Source organism: Oncorhynchus keta, chromosome 33 (assembly GCF_023373465.1).
Source record: "Oncorhynchus keta strain PuntledgeMale-10-30-2019 chromosome 33, Oket_V2, whole genome shotgun sequence".
NCBI lineage: Eukaryota > Metazoa > Chordata > Actinopteri > Salmoniformes > Salmonidae > Oncorhynchus > Oncorhynchus keta.
In genome coordinates, this window is record NC_068453.1 from 12,379,758 (window position 1) to 12,406,121 (window position 26,364).

At 45.6% G+C, this 26,364-nt stretch overlaps 1 protein-coding gene and 1 pseudogene across 1 annotated transcript; one reads left to right on the top strand and one right to left on the bottom strand.

Annotated features, from left to right (window-relative positions):
- Nucleotides 1–953: 953 nt before the first annotated feature.
- Nucleotides 954–4,196, top strand: LOC118366233 (NADH dehydrogenase [ubiquinone] 1 alpha subcomplex subunit 5-like). Its single transcript, XM_035748745.1, has 5 exons — nucleotides 954–1,064; nucleotides 1,513–1,557; nucleotides 1,646–1,762; nucleotides 2,014–2,079; nucleotides 3,987–4,196. Exons 1-5 carry the CDS (start codon nucleotides 1,044–1,046, stop codon nucleotides 4,086–4,088), a joined length of 351 nt encoding a protein of 116 aa, XP_035604638.1. The 5' UTR covers nucleotides 954–1,043; the 3' UTR covers nucleotides 4,089–4,196.
- Nucleotides 4,197–4,611: 415 nt separating this feature from the next.
- LOC118366236 (conserved oligomeric Golgi complex subunit 5-like) overlaps nucleotides 4,612–26,364 on the bottom strand; it is a 45,590-nt pseudogene continuing 23,837 nt past the window's right edge.

Consider the following 26,364-nt stretch of genomic DNA (forward strand, 5'->3'; position numbering starts at 1 on the left):
CTCAGGAATGGCAGCAGGCAGGTGTGAGTGCATCTGCACGCACAGTGAGGCGAAGACTTTTGGAGGATGTCAAGAAGGGCAGCAAAGAAGCCAATTCTCCCCAGGAAAAACATCAGGGACAGACTGATATTCTGCAAAAGGTACAGGGATTGGACTGCTGAGGACTGGGGTAACATAATTTTCTCTGATGAATCCCCTTTCCGATTGTTTGGGGCATCTGGAAAAAAAGCTTGTACGGAGAAGACAAGGTGAGCGCTACCATCAGTCCTGTGTCATGCCAACAGTAAAGCATCCTGAGACCATTCATGTGTGGGGTTGCTTCTCAGCCAAGGGAGTGGGCTCACTCGCAACTTTGCCTAAGAACACAGCCATGAATAAAGAATGGTACCAACACATCCTCTGAGAGCAACTTCTCCCAACCATCCAGGAACAGTTTGGTGATGAACAATGCCCTTTCCAGCATGATGGAGCACCTTGCCATAAGGCAAAAGTGATAACTAAGTGGCTCGGGGAACAAAACATCAATATTTTGGGTCCATGGCCAGGAAACTCCCCAGACCTTAATCCCATTGAGAACTTGTGGTCATTCCTCAAGAGGCGGGTGGACAAACAAAAACTCACAAATTCTAACAAACTTCAAGCATTGATTATGCAAGAATGGGCTGCCATCAGTCAGGATGTGGCCCAGAAGTTAACTGACAGCATGTCTGGGCGGATTGCAGAGGTCTTGAAAAAGAAGGGTCAACACTGCAAATATTGACTCTTTGCATCAATTTCATGTAATTGTCAATAAAAGCCTTTGACACATGAAATGCTTGTAATTATACTTCAGTATTCCATACTAACATCTGACAAAAATATCTAATGACACGGAAGCAGCAAACTTTGTGGAAATTAATATTTGTGTCAATCTCAAAACTTTTGGCCACGATTGCACTTACTACACAATCAAACATGATGAGCTTTTATTTTGAAAAAACGAGGACGTGTTGACGTCATTTTTATTCGACAGAAGTGACCCAGAATCCGTAGCGCCCATAATCATGGCTGGCGTTCTGAAAAAGGTACGATTCGAGGTCATATTATGATGATGCTTTTGTTTATTCAGTTTGTTTACTGTCACTTTACAATCGATATGAGCTTTTGTGGCTTCCTATTGACAAGCATGCGTGTCAGCTAGCTGCTAGACTGGCTCGTCTCCTAGCTATAACAAACTTAGCTAGCTTGCTCATTTGCTGGAGGGTTCGTGGATATATACTTTGATCTGCTATGTCAGGGTTAGTTACCTAGGCCAGGGGCTTGTCCGTTGTGAAGTAAATATAGCCAATTTAGATGGCTGACACGATACGAACTCAAAGGTACATGACGTTTTATCCATATGTTCTGTAATGTTCCACCTTCCTTCTGAGTGCCGTATGACTATTTTACCCAGGAGATTACTAACGTTCGCAAACTATGTAGTCACGCGTGCTAGCTAGCTATTATGCTCATTGTGTGTCATATTTTCCCCAGACAACAGGCTTGGTGGGACTGGCCGTGTCCCACAACCCTCATGAGGTGAGTCCAGTAATGGCCATAAACAGCAGTAGTGGACCACGCCTACTTTGGTATGATAATGTAAAGGTCTGTGCGTGTGTCCCCTCAGCGCCTGAGGATCTTGTACAGTAAGATCCTGGCGTCTCTCCAGGTCATCCCTCAGGACGCAGCCTACAGAAAGTACACAGAACAGCTTGTCAATGACCGCTTTGACCTTATCAAAGCCGTAAGTTTACACTCCAACCATCCTCACATCTAGGGTCAGGTGAAGTTTAACAGAGTAGAACTCTTCCTACCAGTTCTCATTGTGACTGTGATTTCATGTATTAGCTTGAACCTGTATGAACTTCTGTGAGGTAATCCCCCTTGTTGACTTTTATATTTATGATATCATGTTACGAGACATTGTTTGGAATGGCATCTTGTGTTTCAATCCATATAGATAAGTTCATTGTCTTTCTTCATTTCAATTGAAAGGAGCCTGATGTGGAGAAACTGGAGAAGAAAATCAACTGTGGTCAGATCGAGGAGGTCATTCACCAGGTACAGAGAGGAGCCTCACTCTTTTCATTGCATCTTCCTCCTAAAGTTGCTTTCTCTAGCCACGTTTACACCTGGTTTCTACATGCGTCCGTTGTCCTGATCCTGGTTGTGCCCACATAAGTTGACTGGTGTAGACACATTGTGATCTGATTGTGATTATATCTTCCTGACCACCTCCGGAGGTAGTTGAAGACGCATCTTGTGCGGATATCCTTGAAGTGTAAACAAATCCGGATAACAAAAGCGTATACATTTGGCCAACGTCATGGTTGTCCCGCCCCCTCAGAAAATAGCAAACAGTTTAATTAAGATCATGGACTTTAGAAACCAAGTGCCAACTGGCACTGGTCGGATATGCCACAGTCCAATACCGCGTCCAGCTCTGCTTAAAATTGACATATAGAAAAATATGTTTAAGAGATATTGTCCCGAATGAGAGAAAAAGGGTTCTCACATCTAATGCCAGGCCAAAATAAAATATTTGAAAACATCATAGGCTACAGAAAAGCCAAGGACTGTAATAGCAGAATTTAAGGTGTTGGGGATGCATGCAGCGACGGACTATGGGCGAGGGGACGGTTTAAAATTATTCTGTTACATTGATGCTGTTGACCTGGATTACTGGTTGCTGCGGAAAAAGGAGGGAGGTCAAAGAGTGTAACGGATGTGAAACGGCTAGCTTAGTTAGCGGTGCGTGCTAAATAGCGTTTCAATCGGTTACGTCACTTGCTCTGAGACCTTGAAGTAGTAGTTCCCCTTGCTCTGCAAGGGCCGCGGCTTTTGTGGAGCGATGGGTAACGATGCTTCGAGGGTGACTGTTGTTGATGTGTGCAGAGGGTCCCTGGTTCGCGCCCGGGTATGGGCGAGGGGACGGACGTAAAGTTATTCTGTTACACTAGTGTAGGCTTCAATTACGAAGGACTCTTCAGGTTACTGTCCAATAGGCTAGTGTAGGCTTCAATTACAAAGGACTCTTTAGGCTAGTGTCCAATAGGCTAGTGTAGGCTTCAATTACAAAGGACTCTTTAGGCTAGTGTCCAATAGGCTAGTGTAGGCTTCAATTGCGAAGGACTCTTCAGGCTACTTTTAGATTGACTCTGTTCCTTTATAAAGCCTTTGCTTTACATGCTTGCTCCTTTGCACTTTTTATAGATTGCTGCTTTTATCCATGCATTTTCATAATTTGACCACACGTCTTGCTATAGGTTTTATATCATTTTGAGGTACCGTTAGTGAATTATCAATGATTTGGAGGAAACTAAACCACGGTCATTCTCCCAGCATGTTGCTTTTTTATTCCTTTAATATTGTTGAGGCCTATACTAAAGGTTATTTATAATATGTATGTAAACATCGATGCGTAATGAACAACCCTATCCTGACTTATTTGGATAATGGGTTGCGCCATTCAGAGATGCACTTTGTAGCCTCCTCTAACTTACTGTGCAATAATAGTATTTTGTACACACATCCAGATATTCAAATCGTTTGTGTTGTGACGTTTTTAGGGATTGGAGAGATTCTCTGAATATTGGACAAGTCGAGGTTATCGAAATAGTAGTCTGTTACGCCCAGTGTTAAATCATTGGATAACAACAGTAGGCTGTAATGATGAGTATAAAACTATTGATTATAAAAGCATGCTGTTTTCTGTCATAACTGTAGGTCAAATTAATTTGCCAACAGGGAGGGACCAGGGAATCTGGTCACAATACGAAGTGGGCAGATAAGAATCCCATTTTATTACCGTGTGTAGACACAACAAATCTCGATCGGATGACGACAGCCATGTTAATGGAAGTTGTAACCACGGCTACAAAAACTTTCCACATACTATCTCCCTCCTCTTCCTCATTTATCATACATCTCTTGCCTTATCTGACCCACTCATTTCCTCTTCCCTCCAGGCGGAGTGCGAGTTGGCTCTATCCAGGAAGATGGCAGAGTGGAAACCATGGGAACCACTGATTGAAGAGCCTCCTGTCAACCAATGGAAGTGGCCCGTTTAAAGACTTCTTGCTGTATTTGTCTGTTTGTGTCAGTGTAATTACTTCATTCCCAATGAAGCATGTACAAATAAAGCTGTGGAAATATTTTCCCTATCCTTGTAAAACTAATCTTGTACCTTTTGCCTTGTGGGTACTGAGTGATGACAGTTCCATAAAAACACTCAGCCAAACCAAGGAGAATGAATGGACGTTAAATAGCAAGATACTTTTTGTGCTCATTTGTTGCAAACGGTTTGCATTAATGAATACACCATGTGTAAACCTTGAACCATCTTGATCAGATCATGAAAACACATTTAATTCATGTAAGGTGTAACCAGGGCTATAAATAGACCACCTTTGAGAAAAAGCATCTTCCTATCCTAGTGCACCTCACATATTTAAAGATCACTTAAATGTAAGATTGGACAAAAGTCTGAACTGGCACCCATGTGGGTTGCGACCTGTTATATTATTTGACTTTATTTATACTGGACTTCTTCTGGAGGTCAGTTATTTTAATCATCAAGATACAAGCCTTCACAACTTGTTAAAACTTCTCGTTTTATTATAACCACAAACTTAGAGCTTTACATCGACAGGACCTCATGAAATAAGACAACATATGAACAGTTCTATAGCCCAGACAGGGGAAAGAGCTGTGTAATGGGCTTTATTCAACCCAGATAGCACACTGAACCGACACCGTTTACCGTGAATGCAGTCTCCACTAACACGGCAGGAACATTGCCTTGAAATTAAAATGACGCTTTAATACGGATTGAATAGAGCCCATCAATCATTCACCATAAAGCATTTAATAGTACAGAATTAGGTTAACCATAATAACTAGCTAGCGTGTATTTCCCATTCACTAGTAAGAAGCACAGGTAACTGCCCCCTTGTGCTGCCCTCTGTGGCATAGCCATAGAATTAGCAGAACAGACTTTTTCATACAATATTGTGGGTAGTTTTCCGTTTTGCTGCTCATCACATCCATAGAAACGAGCAACACTGAAAGTCATTCCAATGGAAACTCCTGTTGGGTGGCCCATAAAAAAAAAAAAAAGGATTTTCATAGCCATTGACAGACATCTACTAATTCTATAGTCATAACATTCATAATATTGGGATGTGTTCTTCACTGAGCCGTTCTCCATGCCCATGTGAAGTGCAGACAGTTGCATCATGCGAGCTGTAGTTCCCTCAGGTCCTGGAGTCCTGGGCTCCGCTGGTGGCCCTCTGCAGCAGCTGGACCATGATGGGGTAGACAGGGGCGAACTCCTTCCCCTGACGAGCCCTCACACTCTGCATGTAGGCCTCCAGAGCACCCCTAGCACACACAGAAGGAGAAGGAGATGGCATTACTAAAGACACACTGATAGAACTGATAGGAATTTCATCATTTTACCACAAGAGGGTGCTCACTCACTCCTATGAGTGATACCAAACAACCCAACAAAGCTGTCTCAAAGGCTGTAAGACTTGTGTCGTTCTCCTGCAGTAACCTAATGAGTGTAAGGCGGTCTTTCTCTGAAGGGTGGTCATCCAGCCACTGGGAGTAGCGAGCGATGGACCACTCTGCTCTCTGTAGAAGAGGAAGAATTAATACAAAGTTAAGATAATGATGGTTGGAAGCAGAATAGATAAGTGTGTATAGGAGTGTGTGTAGGTACACTACATGACCAAAAGTATGTGGACACCTGCTTGTCGAAAATCTCATTCCAAAATCATGGGCATTAATATGGAGTTGGTCCCCCTTTTGCTGCTATAACAGCCTCCACTCTTCTGGAAAGGCTTTTCACTAGATGTTGGAACATTTCTGTAGGGACATGCTTCCATTCAGCCACAAGTTGGGCGATTAGGCCTGGCTTGCAGTCAGCGTTCCAATTCATCCCGAAGATGTTCGATGGGGTTGAGGTCAGGGCTCTGTGCAGGCCAGTCAAGTTCTTCAACACCGATCTCGACAAGCCATTTCTGTATGGACCTCGTTTTGTGTACAGGGGCATTGTAATGCTGAAACAGCAAAGAGCCTGCCCCAAACTGTTGCCACAAATTTGGAAGCACAGAATCGTCTAGAATAAAATTGTATGCTGTAGCGTTGATTTCTCTTCACTGGAGCTAAAGGGCCTAGCCCGAATCATGAAAAACAGCCCCAGACCATTATTCCTCCTCCGCCAAACTTTCTCCTGGCATCCGCCAAACCCAGATTAGTTCGTCAGACTGCCAGATGGTGAACCGTGATTCATCACTCCAGAGAACGTGTTTCCACTGCTCCAGAGACCAATGGCGGCGAGCTTTACACCACTCCAGCCGGCGCTTGGCTTTGCGCATGGTGATCTTAGGCTTGTGTGGTGCTGGTCGGCCATGGAAGCCCATTTCATGAAGCTTCCAACGAACAGGTCTTGTGCCGACCTTTCTTCCAGGGGCAGTTTGGAACTCGGTAGTCAGTGTTGCAACCGAGGATAGAAGATTTTTACACGCTATTCACTTCATCACTCGGCGGTCCCATTCTGTGAGCTCGTGTGGCCTACCACTTCACGGCTGAGCCATTGCCGCTCCTAGACGTTTCCACTTCACAATAACAGCACTTACAGTTGACCAGGGGCAGCTCTAGCAGGGCAGACATTTGACGAACTAACTTGTTGGAACGGTGGCATCCTATGATGGTGCCACATTGAAAGTCACTGAGCTCTTCAGTAAGGCCATTCTACTGCCAATGTCTGTCTATGGAGATCGTAAGGCTGTGTGCTCGATTTTATACATCTGTCAGCAACAGGTGTGGCTGAAATAGCTGAATCCACTCATTTGAAGGGGTGTCCACATACTTTTGTATATATAGTGTGTGTCGGTGTGTGTACCTGGTGAGGTGATTTGAGCTCAGGTGAAAAGGAAGTGTAGCAGGGGCTGTATGGAATCAGATCCCCCACGGCTGGACTGCTGGCTATCAGCTCACTGTTCTGGAACAGCGGGTCCCTAACAACACACACACAAAATGTCTTGTCAACATTGAGGTGTCTAGCCCGAAATAACATGTTCATTATGTTACACCATTAGCCTTTACCCATTATCTTTAAACCATTCTCCTAGCGTCTAAGTAGAGACAGAGGCAGATGGCGGGGAGAATTACAGCTCTCTAACCCTCCAATAATGACTAACATCTTCATTAAGATCCACTCTGGAAACGACCGCTGCTGTTGAGGCGTTCCCCATCTCATCAAAGGTGTAACAGGAGTAGGTGTGACATAATAACAGATGTAATAACATACCGGAACGATCTCAGCATGCGGCAGGGTTTCCCCCAGCTCAGACACTCTCCTACAGAGAGGAGCGACAGGCCAGGTCCATCTAAAAACACAGAGAAGAAATAGCACTGCGAGAACACGAATAGAGAGCTACTGGGTGAACTTCAAGATGCACAGAACACCCAACAGACTGGCAAACAGCGAGGGAGAGCCGGAGGCAGGCACGGAGAGAGACACTGATAACACCCTCACATACAGCCCTTCTCCTCACCTGAGCGAAGTCAGCCCGCCAGTCTCATCTTGCCTCCCTCCCCTAGGGGGCGCAGCAGGCGTGGCAGATGAACAGTGTGATGCAGCGCCGGGCACACTGGAAGTGGCGGAAGTCGTCCGCCATCGCACGGCTCACTAAGCCCTGTCGGTCTCGCGTGTACAGGGAGCAGGGCACGTCCGTCTTCCCCGGAGGAGGACATAGACCTGGACACAGAGACATATATAGAACACACACACACCCTATGGTTAGTATAGGTCAGAGACTAAGGGCCTGACTCATAACCTTGAACCTCAGGCCATTGACCCACAATGCTTGAGTGACTACACACTAAACCTATGCGTGTTACTGAATGTGTTTGTTTATGCAAATGTATGTATGTGTGTGCTGCGAGTCGTCTAGGTCCCAGCAGGGCCTTGTCTGTGCAAGATCAGAGAGCGCAGAGCAGGCTAGTTTGTATTCAGAGTGCTGAATGTCAATCTGAGCTCTCGGTCTCTGTATGTATGGCCGTGACAGAATAACCAGCGTGTGCCAGGGGCCGATAACATTTAGCCAGCGGCAGGAGGCTACAGTACTGACGCAGGGACCCTTTGTGTGGCTCTGTCTAACGGGACCCTGCTAGCTGTGTGTGTGTGTGTGTGTGTCTGTGTCGTGACTGCAAAGCCCCAAGACTAACGGAGTCTACAGGTCCATTGGGAGCCTCTCTATCGTACAGAAACGAGTCTGGCTAATATGAATGGAGGGAGAATATCTGAATTCAACTGTAGAGGGTCTAAACCAAGGGTTTCTAAAACTTTTTACTCAGGCCCCACTTCCAGCTTTGGAACCCCCCCCCCTGCACAGGCCACGTCTATTTCTATTGGCACAAGCACTGTTCACACCCCTCTTGTTAGCAGGGAGAACATTTAGCAGGTTTAAAAGATTATTTCCTGCAATTCTATACATTTTGCCATGTCTAATGTGTACTCGTGATATTTGAGTGTCTCGAACATTACGAAAAATAAATAAATCCATGGGCTAAAAAGACCCATGGGGGAAAAAAATACCCATTGTAACGAGCTCTCTGAGGTATGTAATGACTGATACGACAAGAGGAACTGATGATGCACTAACCAATTTAGACATGTCACCTTGTGCATTCTACTATGACAAACTTTCAGGGGTAGGTAGAAAGCCGGACCCCGCCACCCCACCTAGAGGGCCCGCCCCACAGTTTGGGAACCGCTGGTCTAGACCATAGACATCGTATTAAATTCATTGCTAATTATATAGTCTAGACTGGTTCTACTTGTGTGTACACACACATACAAGTGAGCTGCTGGTCTCACAGCTAGGTTTCACTGGGCTATTGCCTTGGCTGGAATTGTATGGATGCTTGGTGATTCAGACTTGACCTTTTTACAAAATTAAATCCCTCAGTGTTTTTTTTTAACAAGTCAATATCGCCGCGGTGACTAAAATCCTGCAACAGCTACTCTGCTAGAGGGTGTCCCTACGCTTTATATCTGGGAAACGGTCAATGGATCAGAGAGACTGGGATGGTAGCGAGACCAAGAGTTCACTCAGAGGACGTGTGTGTGTGTGGGGGGAACAGGGTGAGTGGGTTTTACAACTAGTTTTAAGATCACTGCAAGGAGCTCCCTCTGCGCAATGCAAGATCAAGTGTGTGTGCGCGCAAGTGTATTTGTTGGGGAGAAAGGGGGCAGGGTGAGTTCATCCACATTGTGTTTATCTGACCATGAAAGGCCATTTGGACAGGGGGCTGAAGAGACAACACACCCACCCACCCACCCACCCACACACACACACACACACACACACACACGATAATATACAAAAGCAGAGCGGTGTGTGTAGAACAGTAGATAGATAGTCTGAGGACGTGTGTATGAGTGTGTAAATGTCATTATTGTGTTACAACACAAGCTCAGGGGAAAGAGAGAAACACTGTAAATGTAAATTAGCAACAGATTCTGTTAAGAGCCAGGTGGAACACAGACAATCAGATAATAGCTTCACAGATAACTTATTGTCACACATAAAGCTCTGTAGCAGTATGTCACCAAGCCCATCTGTAAACATGACCCTTTAAACAACTTAAACCCCAACCTTACTCCTAGAAACCCTAACCTTACTCCTAGAAAACCCCAACCTTACTCCTAGAAACCCTAACCTTACTCCTAGAAACCCCAACCTTACTCCTAGAAACCCCAACCTTACTCCTAGAAACCCCAACCTTACTCCTAGAAACCCCAACCGTACTCCTAGAAACCCCAACCGTACTCCTAGAAACCCCAACCTTACTCCTAGAAAACCCCAACCTTACTCCTAGAAACCCCAACCTTACTCCTAGAAACCCCAACCTTACTCCTAAAAACCCCAACCTTACTCCTAAAAACCCTAACCTTACTCCTAAAAACCCTAACCTTACTCCTAGAAACCCCAACCTTACTCCTAGAAACCCCAACCTTACTCCTAGAAACCCCAACCTTACTCCTAGAAACCCCAACCAACCGTACTCCTAGAAACCCCAACCGTACTCCTAGAAACCCCAACCGTACTCCTAGAAACATTTACATTACATTTAAGTCATTTAGCAGACGCTCTTATCCAGAGCGACTTACAAATTGGTGCATTCACCTTATGACATCCAGTGGAACAGCCACTTTACAATAGTGCATCTAAATCTTTTAAGGGGGGGGATTACTTTATCCTATCCTAGGTATTCCTTAAAGAGGTGGGGTTTCAGGTGTCTCCGGAAGGTGGTGATTGACTCCGCTGTCCTGGCGTCGTGAGGGGGTGTGTTCCACCATTGGGGAGCCAGAGCAGCGAACAGTTTTGACTGGGCTGAGCGGGAACTGTACTTCCTCAGTGGTAGGGAGGCGGATGAACGCAGTGCCCTTGTTTGGGTGTAGGGACTGATCAGAGCCTGGAGGTACTGAGGTGCCGTTCCCCTCACAGCTCCGTAGGCAAGCACCATGGTCTTGTAGCGGATGCGAGCTTCAACTGGAAGCCAGTGAAGAGAGCGGAGGAGCGGGGTGACGTGAGAGAACTTGGGAAGGTTGAACACCAGACGGGCTGCGGCGTTCTGGATGAGTTCTAGGGGTTTAATGGCACAGGCAGGGAGCCCAGCCAACAGCGAGTTGCAGTAATCCAGACGGGAGATGACAAGTGCCTGGATTAGGACCTGCGCCGCTTCCTGTGTGAGGCAGGGTCGTACTCTGTGGATGTTGTAGAGCATGAACCTACAGGAACGGGCTACCGCCTTGATGTTAGTTGAGAACGACAGGGTGTTGTCCAGGATCACGCCAAGGTTCTTAGCGCTCTGGGAGGAGGACACAATGGAGTTGTCAACCGTGATGGCGAGATCATGGAACGGGCAGTCCTTCCCCGGGAGGAAGAGCAGCTCCGTCTTGCCGAGGTTCAGCTTGAGGTGGTGATCCGTCATCCACACTGATATGTCTGCCAGACATGCAGAGATGCGATTCACCACCTGGTCATCAGAAGGAGGAAAGGAGAAGATTAATTGTGTGTCGTCTGCATAGCAATGATAGGAGAGACCATGTGAGGTTATGACAGAGCCAAGTGACTTGGTGTATAGCGAGAATAGGAGAGGGCCTAGAACAGAGCCCTGGGGGACACCAGTGGTGAGAGCGCGTGGTGAGGAGACAGATTCTCGCCACGCCACCTGGTATGAGCGACCTGTCAGGTAGGACGCAATCCAAGCGTGGGCCGCGCCGGAGATGCCCAACTCGGAGAGGGTGGAGAGGAGGATCTGATGGTTCACAGTATCGAAGGCAGCCGAAACCCCAACCGTACTCCTAGAAACCCCAACCGTACTCCTAGAAACCCCAACCGTACTCCTAGAAACCCCAACCGTACTCCTAGAAACCCCAACCGTACTCCTACCCACCCCAACCGTACTCCTAGAAACCCCAACCGTACTCCTAGAAACCCCAACCTTACTCCTAGAAACCCCAACCGTACTCCTAGAAACCCCAACCTTACTCCTAGGGGGTGACTAGCTTGAGGTGTCTTAAAGTGTGTGTGTATACTGACCCAGAGAAGTCTTCCAGATGCATAGTGATGATGATGGAGTCACAGACCGACAGCAGGAGAGGCTGTACTGCACTGGTCATCAGAGCCTGTACTCCCTAAACGCACACAAGGCAGTGCATCATTTAATAAGGCATTCAAAAGGGTTGTGTCATAACTTTGAAACAACTCAGTCAGACAATGACATCTCAAATATCAGTGGACACATGAACTGAACAAACATTACCATAACTGCTTGCATCTGCAGGCCAGGTGTGTTGCTGAAGGACACAGTCTCCACAGGGACACACCTGATTGGCTTAAGTCTGCCATTGCCAAGCAACCCAAACAGACAGGTGGCTGCAGGTCATCTTGGCTGAATGTGATTTGCTGATACGCGGACATTTGCAGTGCACTCTAGAAGTGTGTGTGAGACTGGTTGTGTGTTTGGGCATGTGTGTGTGTGTCGGTCGTGGGGTTCGGAGTGGTGCCGCCAGTTTATCGTCCATCTTTAGATCAATCTAAACTCAATAGACCTGACCCAGTGTGTGTGTTTGTTTGTGTGTGTTTGTGTGCTAGTCAGCTAAGCCCCTGCCAACAATAGATAACCAGATCTCTGTTCAGATCTCCTCTCTAAAGTTAACAATGTCCCCTCCGTTGTGTGTGCGTGTGGGATTGGCGGAAAGCAGAGAGAAACAAGCCTCTGACCGTTTTCCCAGTTACCACAAAATAACTTTGTGAGAAAAAGCGAGTGATTGCCAAAGAAGAGTGGACACACTCCACTCAGTGTTTACCCTTTTACCTCCCAGAGGGAGGTGCAGCAGTAATGCCAATATTTGGTTTCCATAACTTAGTTCCAAAAGTGCCCAATCATAATCCACAACCATCTGCACATCAGATAGAATGGAGAGAGAAAGAAGAGGGGAAGATGAACTCAAAAGATGCACGGTGTCCACAACGGAAGACGTTTTCATGTCTTTTTAACCTTATTTTCCTTTTTCGATTCCACAATTCTGACTTTTCCACCTCCTTTTGGGGGGGTGAAAGTCACGTGTACAATATACTCCTTGTACACTCGAGGGGTAGAGATGAGAGGAGGAGGAGTAGAGAGAGGAAAAGAGTAGATTAGTATGGGAGGAAACGAGTGTGTCTTACCTCTAGGGAAGCAGTGAGAGCATGTTCAGCAGCCGGAGGACATGACCCCAATCCCGATATCACCTGAGAACACGCACACACACACACACACACACACACACACACACACACACACACACACACACACACACACACACACACACACACACACACACACACACACACACACACACACACACACACACACACACACACACACACACACACACACACACACACACACACACACACACACACACACACACACAGGTCAGCTTACAGTGAAACCTGACAAACCATAATCGTCTCTTTCCTCACATATCCCTCCCGTATTCCTCTAAGGGTTATTACAGCATTTATCCTCTCTCCTTCCTCAACGTCCCTCCTTCCATCCCATCCTTCTTTTCTCCCCCTCCCTCTTAAAATAACCAGGCGTTCTTGCTGAAACGGCCTCACTCTGCTTTCAAATTGTACAATTTTGACAATCTCCCAGGCCACTAAATGTTTGATGGCAGAGTAATCTATTTTTATGTTACTATTAATCACGCAGGCCTCAGCACCAGGACACATCATACATCTTTAATGGGCCATATTAAGGAATACATTTCCCCATCTCTCCCTCTAACTCTCTTTCTCTGCCACTCTCTCGCTCTCTCTCTACATCTGACTCCATCCCTTCCTTCCTCATCCTTCTCCCCTCTCCTCTCCTCTCCCCGCATCTCTCTGCCTCTCGCGCAACTTCTCTGCCTCTCGCGCAACTTCTCTGCCTCTCGCGCAACTTCTCTGCCTCTCGCGCAACTTCTTTCTCTCTCCCTCTCGCTTCTTCTCTCTCTCCCCCTCTCGCTGCTTCACTCTCTCCCCCTCTCGCTGCTTCTCTCTCTCCCCCTCGCTGCTTCTCTCTCTCCCCCTCTCTCTCCCTCTCGCTGCTTCTCTCTCCCCCTCTCGCTGCTTCTCTCTCTCTCCCTCTCGCTGCTTCTCTCTCTCCCCTCGCTGCTTCTCTCTCTCCCCCTCTCTCTCCCTCTCGCTGCTTCTCTCTCCCCCTCTCGCTGCTTCTCTCTCTCCCCTCTCGCTGCTTCTCTCTCTCCCCCTCTCGCTGCTTCTCTCTCTCCCCCCTCGCTGCTTCTCTCTCCCCCTCTCTCCCCCTCTCGCTGCTTCTCTCTCCCCCTCTCGCTGCTTCTCTCTCTCTCCCTCTCGCTGCTTCTCTCTCTCCCCCTCGCTCCTTCTCTCTCTCCCCCTCTCTCTCCCTCTCGCTGCTTCTCTCTCCCCCTCTCTCTCCCTCTCGCTGCTTCTCTCTCCCCCTCTCGCTGCTCTCTCTCTCCCCCTCTCGCTGCTTCTCTCTCTCCCCCTCTCGCTGCTTCTCTCTCTCCCCCTCTCGCTGCTTCTCTCTCTCCCCCTCGCTGCTTCTCTCTCTCCCCCTCTCTCTCCCTCTCGCTGCTTCTCTCTCCCCCTCTCGCTGCTTCTCTCTCTCTCCCTCTCGCTGCTTCTCTCTCTCCCCCTCTCGCTGCTTCTCTCTCTCCCCCTCTCTCTCCCTCTCGCTGCTTCTCTCTCCCCCTCTCGCTGCTTCTCTCTCTCCCCCCTCTCGCTGCTTCTCTCTCTCCCCCTCTCGCTGCTTCTCTCTCTCCCCCTCTCGCTGCTTCTCTCTCTCTCCCTCTCGCTGCTTCTCTCTCTCCCCCTCGCTGCTTCTCTCTCTCCCCCTCTCTCTCCCTCTCGCTGCTTCTCTCTCCCCCTCTCGCTGCTTCTCTCTCTCCCCCTCTCGCTGCTTCTCTCTCTCCCCCTCTCGCTGCTTCTCTCTCTCCCCCTCTCGCTGCTTCTCTCTCTCCCCCTCGCTGCTTCTCTCTCTCCCCTTCTCTCTCCCTCTCGCTGCTTCTCTCTCCCCCTCTCGCTGCTTCTCTCTCTCTCCCTCTCGCTGCTTCTCTCTCTCCCCCCTCTCGCTGCTTCTCTCTCTCCCCCTCTCTCTCCCTCTCGCTGCTCTCTCCTCCTCTCGCTGCTTCTCTCTCTCCCCCTCTCGCTGCTTCTCTCTCTCCCCCCTCGCTGCTTCTCTCTCTCCCCCTCTCGCTGCTTCTCTCTCTCCCCCCTCTCGCTGCTTCTCTCTCTCCCCCTCTCGCTGCTTCTCTCTCTCCCCCTCTCGCTGCTTCTCTCTCTCCCCCTCTCGCTGCTTCTCTCTCTCCCCCTCTCGCTGCTTCTCTCTCTCCCCCTCTCGCTGCTTCTCTCTCTCCCCCTCTCGCTGCTTCTCTCTCTCCCCTCTCGCTGCTTCTCTCTCTCCCCCTCTTCGCTGCTTCTCTCTCTCCCCCTCTTCGCTGCTTCTCTCTCTCCCCCTCTTCGCTGCTTCTCTCTCTCCCCCTCTCTCGCCCTCTCGCTGCTTCTCTCTCTCCCCCTCTCGCTGCTTCTCTCTCTCCCCCTCTTCGCTGCTTCTCTCTCTCCCCCTCTTCGCTGCTTCTCTCTCTCCCCCTCTCGCTGCTTCTCTCTCTCTCCCTCTCGCTGCTTCTCTCTCTCCCTCTCGCTGCTTCTCTCCCTCTCGCTGCTTCTCTCCCTCTCGCTGCTTCTCTCTCTCTCGCTGCTTCTCTCCCTCTCGCTGCTTCTCTCCCTCTCGCTGCTTCTCCCACTTTCCCTCTCGCTGCTTCTCTCACTCTCCCTCTCGCTACTTCTCTCTCTCTCCCTCTCGCTGCCTCTCTCTCTCCCTCGCGCTGCTACTCTCTCTCTCCCTGCTTCTCTCTCTCTCCCTGTTTCGCTCTCTCCCCCTCTCGCTGTTTCTCAATTTAATTCAAGGGGCTTTATTGACATGGGAAACACATGTTAACATCGCCAAAGCAAGTGAGTAGATAATAAACCAAAGAGAAATAAACAATAAAAATGAACAGCAAACATTACACTCACAGAAGTTCAAAAAGAATAAAGGCATTACAAATGGCATGTTATGTATATATACAGTGTTGTAACGATGTACAAATGGTGTAAAGTACAAAAGGGAAAATAAATAAACATAAATATGGGTTGTATTTACAATGGTGTTTGTCTTTACTGGTTGCCCTTTTCTTGTGGCAACAGGTCACAAATCTTGTGCTGTGATGGCACACCGTGGTATTTCACCCAGTAGATATTCTTTGTGGATCTGTGTAATCTGAGGGAAATGTGTCTCTAATATGGGCATACATTTGGCAGGAGGTTAGAAAGTGAAGCTCAGTTTCCACATCATTTTGTGGGCAGTATGCACATAGCCTGTCTTCTCTTGAGAGGCAGGTCTGCCTACAGCGGCCTTTCTCAATAGCAAGGCTATGCTCACTGAGTCTGTACATAGTCAAAGCTTTCCTTAAGTTTGGGTCAGTCATAGTGGTCAGCTATTCTGCCACTTTGTACTCTCTGTTTAGGGCCAAATAGCATTCTAGTTTGCTCTGTTTTTTTGTTAATTCTTTCCAATGTGTCAAGTAATTATCTTTTTGTTTTCTCATGATTTGGTTGGGTCTAATTGTGTAGCTGTCCTGGGGCTCTGTGGGGTGTGTTTGTGTTTATGAACAGAGCCCCAGGACCAGCTTGCTTAGGGGACTTTTCTCCAGGTTCATCTCTCTGTAGGTGATGGCTTTGTTATGGAAGGTTTGGGAATCGCTTCCTTTTAGGTGGTTGTAGAATTTTAAAACGGCTCTTTTCTGGATTTTCCTTCTGATGGCATAGAAGGTCTTTCTTGCCTTGTCTCTCAGATCGTTCACAGCTTTGTGGAAGTTACCTGTGGCGCTGATGTTTAGGCCAAGTCATGTATAGTTTTTTGTGTGTTCTAGGGCAACGGTGTCTAGATGGAACTTGTATTTGTGGTCCTGGCGACAGGACCTTTATTGGAACACCATTATTTTGGTCTTACTGAGATTTACTGTCAGGGCCCAGGTCTGGCAGAATCTGTGCAGAAGATCTAGGTGCTGCTGTAGGCCCTCCTTGGTTGGTGACAGAAGCACCAGATCATCAGCAAACAGTAGACATTTGACTTCAGATTCTAGTAGGGTGAGGCCGGGTGCTGCAGACTGTTCTAGTGCCCTCACCAAATCGTTGATATATATATATATATGTTGAAGAGGGTGGGACTTAAGCTGTATCCCTGTCTGGCTGCTCCTCTCCATCTCCATCTCCCTGCTCCTCTCCACCCCTCCCGCTGCTCCTCTCCACCCCTCCCGTTGCTTCTCTCCACCCCTCCCGCTGCTCCTCTCCACCCCTCCCACTGCTCCTCTCCACCCCTCCCACTGCTCCTCTCCCCCCTCCCACTGCTCCTCTCCACCCCTCCCACTGCTCCTCTCCCCCTCCCACTGCTCCTCTCCACCCCTCCCACTGCTCCTCTCCACCCCTCCCACTGCTCCTCTCCACCCCTCCCACTGCTCCTCTCCCCCCCTACCGCAGATCCTCTCCACCCCTCCCACTGCTCCTCTCCACCCCTCCCACTGCTCCTCTCCCCCCTACTGCAGATCCTCTCCACCCCTCCCACTGCTCCTCTCCACCCCTCCCACTGCTCCTCTACCCCCCTACTGCAGATCCTCCCCACCCCTCCCACTGCTCCTCTCCCCCCTACCGCAGATCCTCTCCACCCCTCCCACTGCTCTTCTCTCCCCCTCTCCATGCTCCTCTCCCTCCCTCCCTCTCACTGCTTCTCCCCCTCTCGCTGTTTCTCCCCCTCTTGCTCTCCCTCTCGCTGCATCTCTCGTAAAATTCAATGTTGACGTTGTGAGGGATCAGCCGGATCAAGTGGCCCGACAGCGCGCTCTCCTGGAGGTGGCCCGCAGTACAGCCACTACTGATGAGCTCACCTGAGGCCAATTGACTGTGCTCTCTTTAGGACCTGACTAAAGGGGCAGAGTGATTATGAGCTGGAGACTAATGCGGACGTGTAAAACATAATGCACACGTGTAAAACAAGGCAGACGTGTAAAACATAATGCAGACGTGTAAAACAAGGCAGACATGTAAAACATAATGCGGACATGTAAAACATAATGCAGACGTGTAAAACAAGGCAGACGTGTAAAACATAATGCGGACGTGTAAAACATAATGCAGACGTGTAAAACAAGGCAGACGTGTAAAACATAATGCAGACATGTAAAACATAATTCAGACGTGTAAAACATAATGCGGACGTGTAAAACATAATGCGGACGTGTAAAACATAATGCAGACGTGTAAAACATAATGCAGACGTGTAAAACATAATGTTAACAGGTAAAACATAATGCAGACGTGTAAAACATAATGCGGACGTGTAAAACATAATGCAGACGTATAAAACATAATGCGGACGTGTAAAACATAATGCGGACGTGTAAAACATAATGCGGACGTGTAAAACATAATGCGGACGTGTAAAACATAATGCGGACGTGTAAAACATAATGCGGACGTGTAAAACATAATGCAGACGTGTAAAACATAATGCGGACGTGTAAAACATAATGCGGACGTGTAAAACATAATGCGGACGTGTAAAACATAATGCGGACGTGTAAAACATAATGCAGACGTGTAAAACATAATGCGGACGTGTAAAACATAATGCAAACATGTAAAACATAATGCAGACGTGTAAAACATAATGCGGACGTGTAAAACATAATGCGGACGTGTAAAACATAATGCGGACGTGTAAAACATAATGCGGACTTGTAAAACATAATGCGGACGTGTAAAACATAATGCAGACGTGTAAAACATAATGCGGACGTGTAAAACATAATGCAAACAGGTAAAACATAATGCAGACGTGTAAAACATAATGCGGACGTGTAAAACATAATGCGGACGTGTAAAACATAATGCGGACGTGTAAAACATAATGCGGACGTGTAAAACATAATGCGGACGTGTAAAACATAATGCGGACGTGTAAAACATAATGCGGACGTGTAAAACATAATGCGGACGTGTAAAACATAATGCGGACGTGTAAAACATAATGCAGACGTGTAAAACATAATGCAGACGTGTAAAACATAATGCGGACGTGTAAAACATAATGCGGACGTGTAAAACATAATGCGGACGTGTAAAACATAATGCGGACGTGTAAAACATAATGCGGACGTGTAAAACATAATGCGGACTTGTAAAACATAATGCGGACTTGTAAAACATAATGCGGACGTGTAAAACATAATGCGGACGTGTAAAACATAATGCGGACTTGTAAAACATAATGCGGACGTGTAAAACATAATGCGGACTTGTAAAACATAATGCGGACGTGTAAAACATAATGCGGACGTGTAAAACATAATGCGGACGTGTAAAACATAATGCGGACGTGTAAAACATAATGCGGACGTGTAAAACATAATGCGGACTTGTAAAACATAATGCGGACTTGTAAAACATAATGCGGACGTGTAAAACATAATGCGGACTTGTAAAACATAATGCGGACGTGTAAAACATAATGCGGACGTGTAAAACATAATGCGGACTTGTAAAACATAATGCGGACGTGTAAAACATAATGCGGACGTGTAAAACATAATGCGGACGTGTAAAACATAATGCGGACTTGTAAAACATAATGCAGACGTGTAAAACATAATGCGGACGTGTAAAACATAATGCGGACGTGTAAAACATAATGCGGACTTGTAAAACATAATGCGGACGTGTAAAACATAATGCGGACGTGTAAAACATAATGCGGACGTGTAAAACATAATGCGGACGTGTAAAACATAATGCGGACGTGTAAAACATAATGCAGACATGTAAAACATAATGCGGACGTGTAAAACATAATGCGGACTTGTAAAACATAATGCGGACGTGTAAAACATAATGCAGACGTGTAAAACATAATGCGGACGTGTAAAACATAATGCGGACGTGTAAAACATAATGCAGACGTGTAAAACATAATGCGGACGTGTAAAACATAATGCGGACTTGTAAAACATAATGCGGACGTGTAAAACATAATGCGGACGTGTAAAACATAATGCGGACGTGTAAAACATAATGCGGACGTGTAAAACATAATGCGGACGTGTAAAACATAATGCGGACGTGTAAAACATAATGCAGACGTGTAAAACATAATGCAGACGTGTAAAACATAATGCAAACAGGTAAAACATAATGCGGACGTGTAAAACATAATGCGGACGTGTAAAACATAATGCAAACAGGTAAAACATAATGCGGACGTGTAAAACATAATGCAAACAGGTAAAACATAATGCAGACGTGTAAAACATAATGCGGACGTGTAAAACATAATGCGGACGTGTAAAACATAATGCGGACTTGTAAAACATAATGCGGACGTGTAAAACATAATGCGGACGTGTAAAACATAATGCGGACGTGTAAAACATAATGCAGACGTGTAAAACATAATGCGGACGTGTAAAACATAATGCGGACGTGTAAAACATAATGCGGACGTGTAAAACATAATGCGGACGTGTAAAACATAATGCGGACGTGTAAAACATAATGCAGACGTGTAAAACATAATGCGGACGTGTAAAACATCATGCAGACGTGTAAAACATAATGCAGACGTGTAAAACATAATGCGGACGTGTAAAACATAATGCGGACGTGTAAAACATAATGCGGACGTGTAAAACATAATGCAGACGTGTAAAACATAATGCAGACGTGTAAAACATAATGCAAACAGGTAAAACATAATGCGGACGTGTAAAACATAATGCGGACGTGTAAAACATAATGCGGACGTGTAAAACATAATGCAGACTTGTAAAACATAATGCAGACGTGTAAAACATAATGCAAACAGGTAAAACATAATGCGGACGTGTAAAACATAATGCGGACGTGTAAAACATAATGCGGACGTGTAAAACATAATGCAGACGTGTAAAACATAATGCAGACGTGTAAAACCTAATGCGGACGTGTAAAACATAATGCAGACGTGTAAAACATAATGCGGACGTGTAAAACATAATGCGGACGTGTAAAACATAATGCAGACGTGTAAAACATAATGCGGACGTGTAAAACATAATGCAAACAGGTAAAACATAATGCGGACGTGTAAAACGTAATGCAAACAGGTAAAACATAATGCGGACGTGTAAAACATAATGCAAACAGGTAAAACATAATGCGGACGTGTAAAACGTAATGCAAACAGGTAAAACATAATGCGGACGTGTAAAACGTAATGCAAACAGGTAAAACATAATGCGGACGTGTAAAACATAATGCAAACAGGTAAAACATAATGCGGACGTGTAAAACGTAATGCAAACAGGTAAAACATAATGCGGACGTGTAAAACGTAATGCAAACAGGTAAAACATAATGCGGACGTGTAAAACATAATGCAAACAGGTAAAACATAATGCGGACGTGTAAAACGTAATGCAAACAGGTAAAACATAATGCGGACGTGTAAAACATAATGCGGACGTGTAAAACATAATGCGGACTTGTAAAACATAATGCGGACGTGTAAAACATAATGCGGACGTGTAAAACATAATGCAGACGTGTAAAACATAATGCAGACGTGTAAAACATAATGCGGACGTGTAAAACATAATGCGGACGTGTAAAACATAATGCGGACGTGTAAAACATAATGCGGACGTGTAAAACATAATGCGGACGTGTAAAACATAATGCAGACGTGTAAAACATAATGCGGACGTGTAAAACATAATGCAGACGTGTAAAACATAATGCAGACGTGTAAAACATAATGCGGACGTGTAAAACATAATGCGGACGTGTAAAACATAATGCGGACGTGTAAAACATAATGCAGACGTGTAAAACATAATGCAGACGTGTAAAACATAATGCAAACAGGTAAAACATAATGCGGACGTGTAAAACATAATGCGGACGTGTAAAACATAATGCGGACGTGTAAAACATAATGCAGACTTGTAAAACATAATGCAGACGTGTAAAACATAATGCAAACAGGTAAAACATAATGCGGACGTGTAAAACATAATGCGGACGTGTAAAACATAATGCGGACGTGTAAAACATAATGCAGACGTGTAAAACATAATGCAGACGTGTAAAACATAATGCGGACGTGTAAAACATAATGCAGACGTGTAAAACATAATGCGGACGTGTAAAACATAATGCGGACGTGTAAAACATAATGCAGACATGTAAAACATAATGCGGACGTGTAAAACATAATGCAAACAGGTAAAACATAATGCGGACGTGTAAAACGTAATGCAAACAGGTAAAACATAATGCGGACGTGTAAAACATAATGCAAACAGGTAAAACATAATGCGGACGTGTAAAACGTAATGCAAACAGGTAAAACATAATGCGGACGTGTAAAACGTAATGCAAACAGGTAAAACATAATGCGGACGTGTAAAACATAATGCAAACAGGTAAAACATAATGCGGACGTGTAAAACGTAATGCAAACAGGTAAAACATAATGCGGACGTGTAAAACGTAATGCAAACAGGTAAAACATAATGCGGACGTGTAAAACATAATGCAAACAGGTAAAACATAATGCGGACGTGTAAAACGTAATGCAAACAGGTAAAACATAATGCGGACGTGTAAAACAAGGCAGACGTGTAAAACATAATGCGGACGTGTAAAACATAATGCGGACGTGTAAAACATAATGCGGACGTGTAAAACATAATGCAGACAGGTAAAACATAATGCGGACGTGTAAAACATAATGCGGACTTGTAAAACATAATGCGGACGTGTAAAACATAATGCAGACGTGTAAAACATAATGCGGACGTGTAAAACATAATGCGGACGTGTAAAACATAATGCGGACGTGTAAAACATAATGCAGACGTGTAAAACATAATGCAGACGTGTAAAACATAATGCGGACGTGTAAAACATAATGCGGACGTGTAAAACATAATGCGGACGTGTAAAACATAATGCAGACGTGTAAAACATAATGCGGACGTGTAAAACTGAAAAACTGTGTGAAAACTGGCGTGATCCTGGACAACACCCTGTCGTTCTCAACTAACATCAAGGCGGTAGCCCGTTCCTGTAGGTTCATGCTCTACAACATCCGCAGAGTACGACCCTGCCTCACACAGGAAGCGGCGCAGGTCCTAATCCAGGCACTTGTCATCTCCCGTCTGGATTACTGCAACTCGCTGTTGGCTGGGCTCCCTGCCTGTGCCATTAAACCCCTACAACTCATCCAGAACGCCGCAGCCCGTCTGGTGTTCAACCTTCCCAAGTTCTCTCACGTCACCCCGCTCCTCCGCTCTCTCCACTGGCTTCCAGTTGAAGCTCGCATCCGCTACAAGACCATGGTGCTTGCCTACGGAGCTGTGAGGGGAACGGCACCTCAGTACCTCCAGGCTCTGATCAGTCCCTACACCCAAACAAGGGCACTGCGTTCATCCACCTCTGGCCTGCTCGCCTCCCTACCACTGAGGAAGTACAGTTCCCGCTCAGCCCAGTCAAAACTGTTCGCTGCTCTGGCTCCCCAATGGTGGAACACACTCCCTCACGACGCCAGGACAGCGGAGTCAATCACCACCTTCCGGAGACACCTGAAACCCCACCTCTTTAAGGAATACCTAGGATAGGATAAAGTAACCCCCCCCCCCTTAAAAGATTTAGATGCACTATTGTAAAGTGGCTGTTCCACTGGATGTCATAAGGTGAATGCACCAATTTGTAAGTCGCTCTGGATAAGAGCGTCTGCTAAATGACTTAAATGTAATGTAAATGTAAAACATAATGCAGACGTGTAAAACATAATGCGGACGTGTAAAACATAATGCAGACGTGTAAAACATAATGCGGACGTGTAAAACATAATGCAGACGTGTAAAACATAATGCAGACGTGTAAAACATAATGCAGACGTGTAAAACATAATGCGGACGTGTAAAACATAATGCAGACGTGTAAAACATAATGCGGACGTGTAAAACATAATGCGGACGTGTAAAACAAGGCAGACGTGTAAAACATAATGCGGACGTGTAAAACATAATGCGGACGTGTAAAACATAATGCAGACGTGTAAAACATAATGCGGACGTGTAAAACATAATGCAGACATGTAAAACATAATGTGGACGTGTAAAACAAGGCAGACGTGTAAAACATAATGCGGACGTGTAAAACATAATGCAGACGTGTAAAACATAATGCAGACGTGTAAAACATAATGCAGACGTGTAAAACAAGGCAGACATGTAAAACATAATGCAGACGTGTAAAACATAATGCGGACGTGTAAAACATAATGCGGACGTGTAAAACATAATGCAGACGTGTAAAACATAATGCAGACGTGTAAAACATAATGCGGACGTGTAAAACATAATGCAGACGTGTAAAACATAATGCGGACGTGTAAAACATAATGCGGACGTGTAAAACATAATGCGGACGTGTAAAACATAATGCAGACGTGTAAAACATAATGCAGACGTGTAAAACAAGGCAGACATGTAAAACATAATGCAGACGTGTAAAACATAATGCGGACGTGTAAAACATAATGCAGACGTGTAAAACATAATGCAGACGTGTAAAACAAGGCAGACATGTAAAACATAATGCAGACGTGTAAAACAAGGCAGACATGTAAAACATAATGCAGACGTGTAAAACAAGGCAGACATGTAAAACATAATGCAAACAGGTAAAACAAGGTAGACGTGTAAAACATAATGCAGACGTGTAAAACAAGGCAGACATGTAAAACATAATGCAAACAGGTAAAAGAAGGTAGACGTGTAAAACATAATGCAGACGTGTAAAACAAGATGGACATGTAAAACATAATGCAGACGTGTAAAACATAATGCGGACGTGTAAAACAGAGAGAGGAATTGGGGCCATCTCAGGAAGACAGAGAGAGGAATTGGGGCCATCTCAGGAAGACAGAGAGAGGAATTGGGGTCATCTCAGGAAGACAGAGAGAGGAATTGGGGCCATCTCAGGAAGACAGAGAGAGAGAAAAAAATTCAGACAACATGTGCAAAGTGGTGCCATAGCAACGGTCTAAAAAGGGCACAGCAACAGTTAACTATTGCCTCAGAGTGTAGTTGTGTGGATGGCAGACACGCACACACTGGCATTCATGACATGCACGTGCCCACACACACACCACACACACACAGAAAGGTGTAGGGGTACCAGCCCTGAAGACGCTTCCTGTTCACACCTGAGTATGTCTGTGTTTGTCAAATCAAATCGTATTTGTCACATGCACCGAATACAACAGGTGTGGGTAGACCTTACAGTGAAATGCTTACTGACAAGAACTTAACCAACAATGCTTTATGAAGTTAAGAATAAAAAAAATTAAAAAGTGTTAAGTAAAAAATAAAAAATAAAAGTAACAAATAATTAAACAGCAGCAGTAAAATAACAACCAAGGCTATATAGAGGGGGTACCGGTACAGAGTCAATGTGCAGGGGCACCGGTTAGTTGAGATAACTGAGGTAATATGTATACTACCGATCAAAAGTTTTAGAACACCTACTCATTCAAGGGTTTTCTTTATTTTTACTATTTTCTACATTGTAGAATAATAGTGAAGACATCAAAACTATGAAATAACACACATATCAAATCATTTAGTAACCAAAAAAGTGTTAAACAAATGGGGCCTATTTGAGATTCTTCAAATAGGCCCCATTTGGCTTGATGACAGCTTCACCTGGAATGCTTTTCCAACAGCCTTGAAGGTGTTCCCACATGTGCTGAGCACTTGTTGGCTGCCTTTCTTTCACTCTGGGGTCCGACTCATCCCAAACCATCTCAAGTTAGTTGAGGTCAGGGGATTGTGGAGGCCAGGTCATCTGATGTAGCACTCCATCACTCTCCTTCTTGGTCAGATAGCCCTTACATAGCCTGGAGGTTCGTTGGGTCATTGTCCAGTTGAAAAAGAAATGATAGTCCCACTAAGCACAAACCAGATGGGATGGCGTATAGCTGCAGAATGCTGTGGTAGCCATGCTGGTTAAGTGTGCATTGAATTAAAAATAAATCACTGACAGTGTCATCAGCAAAGCACCCCCACACCATAACACCTCCATGCTTTACGATGGGAAACACACATGCAGAGATCATCTGTTGACCCACACCACTTCTCACAAAAACACAGCGATTGGAACAAAAAATCTCAAAGTTGGACTTTAGACCAAAGGACAGATTTACACCAGTCTAATGTCCATTGCTCGTGTTTCTTGGCCCAAGCAAGTCACTTATTATTATTCGTGTCCTTTAGTAGTGGTTTCTTTGCAGCAATTCGACCATGAAGACCTGACTCAACAGTCTCCTCTGAACAGTTGATGTTGAAATGTGTCTGTTACTTGAACTCTGTGAAGCATTTATTTGGGCTGCAATTTCTGAGGCTGGTAACTCTAATGAACTTATCCTCTGCAGCAGAGGTAACTCTGGGTCTTCCTTTCCTGTGGCGGTCCTCATGAGACCCAATTTCATCATAGCGCTTGATGGTTTTTGCGACTGAATAAACTTTTAAAGTTCTTGAAATTTTCCGTATTGACTGACCTTCATGTCTTAAAGAAATGATGGACTGTTGTTTCTCTTTACTTATTTGAGCTGTTCTTGCCATAATATGGACTTGGTCTTTTACCAAATAGGGCCATCTTCTGTATACCACCCCTA

Excerpts from the sequence above, each read along its gene's own strand:
- LOC118366233 (XM_035748745.1), top strand. The coding sequence starts at position 1,044 with ATGGCTGGCGTTCTGAAAAAG. Across the intron at positions 1,558-1,645 it reads TGTCCCACAACCCTCATGAG|CGCCTGAGGATCTTGTACAG; the intron begins GTGAGTCCAGTA and ends GTGTCCCCTCAG. Across the intron at positions 1,763-2,013 it reads GCTTTGACCTTATCAAAGCC|GAGCCTGATGTGGAGAAACT; the intron begins GTAAGTTTACAC and ends TTCAATTGAAAG.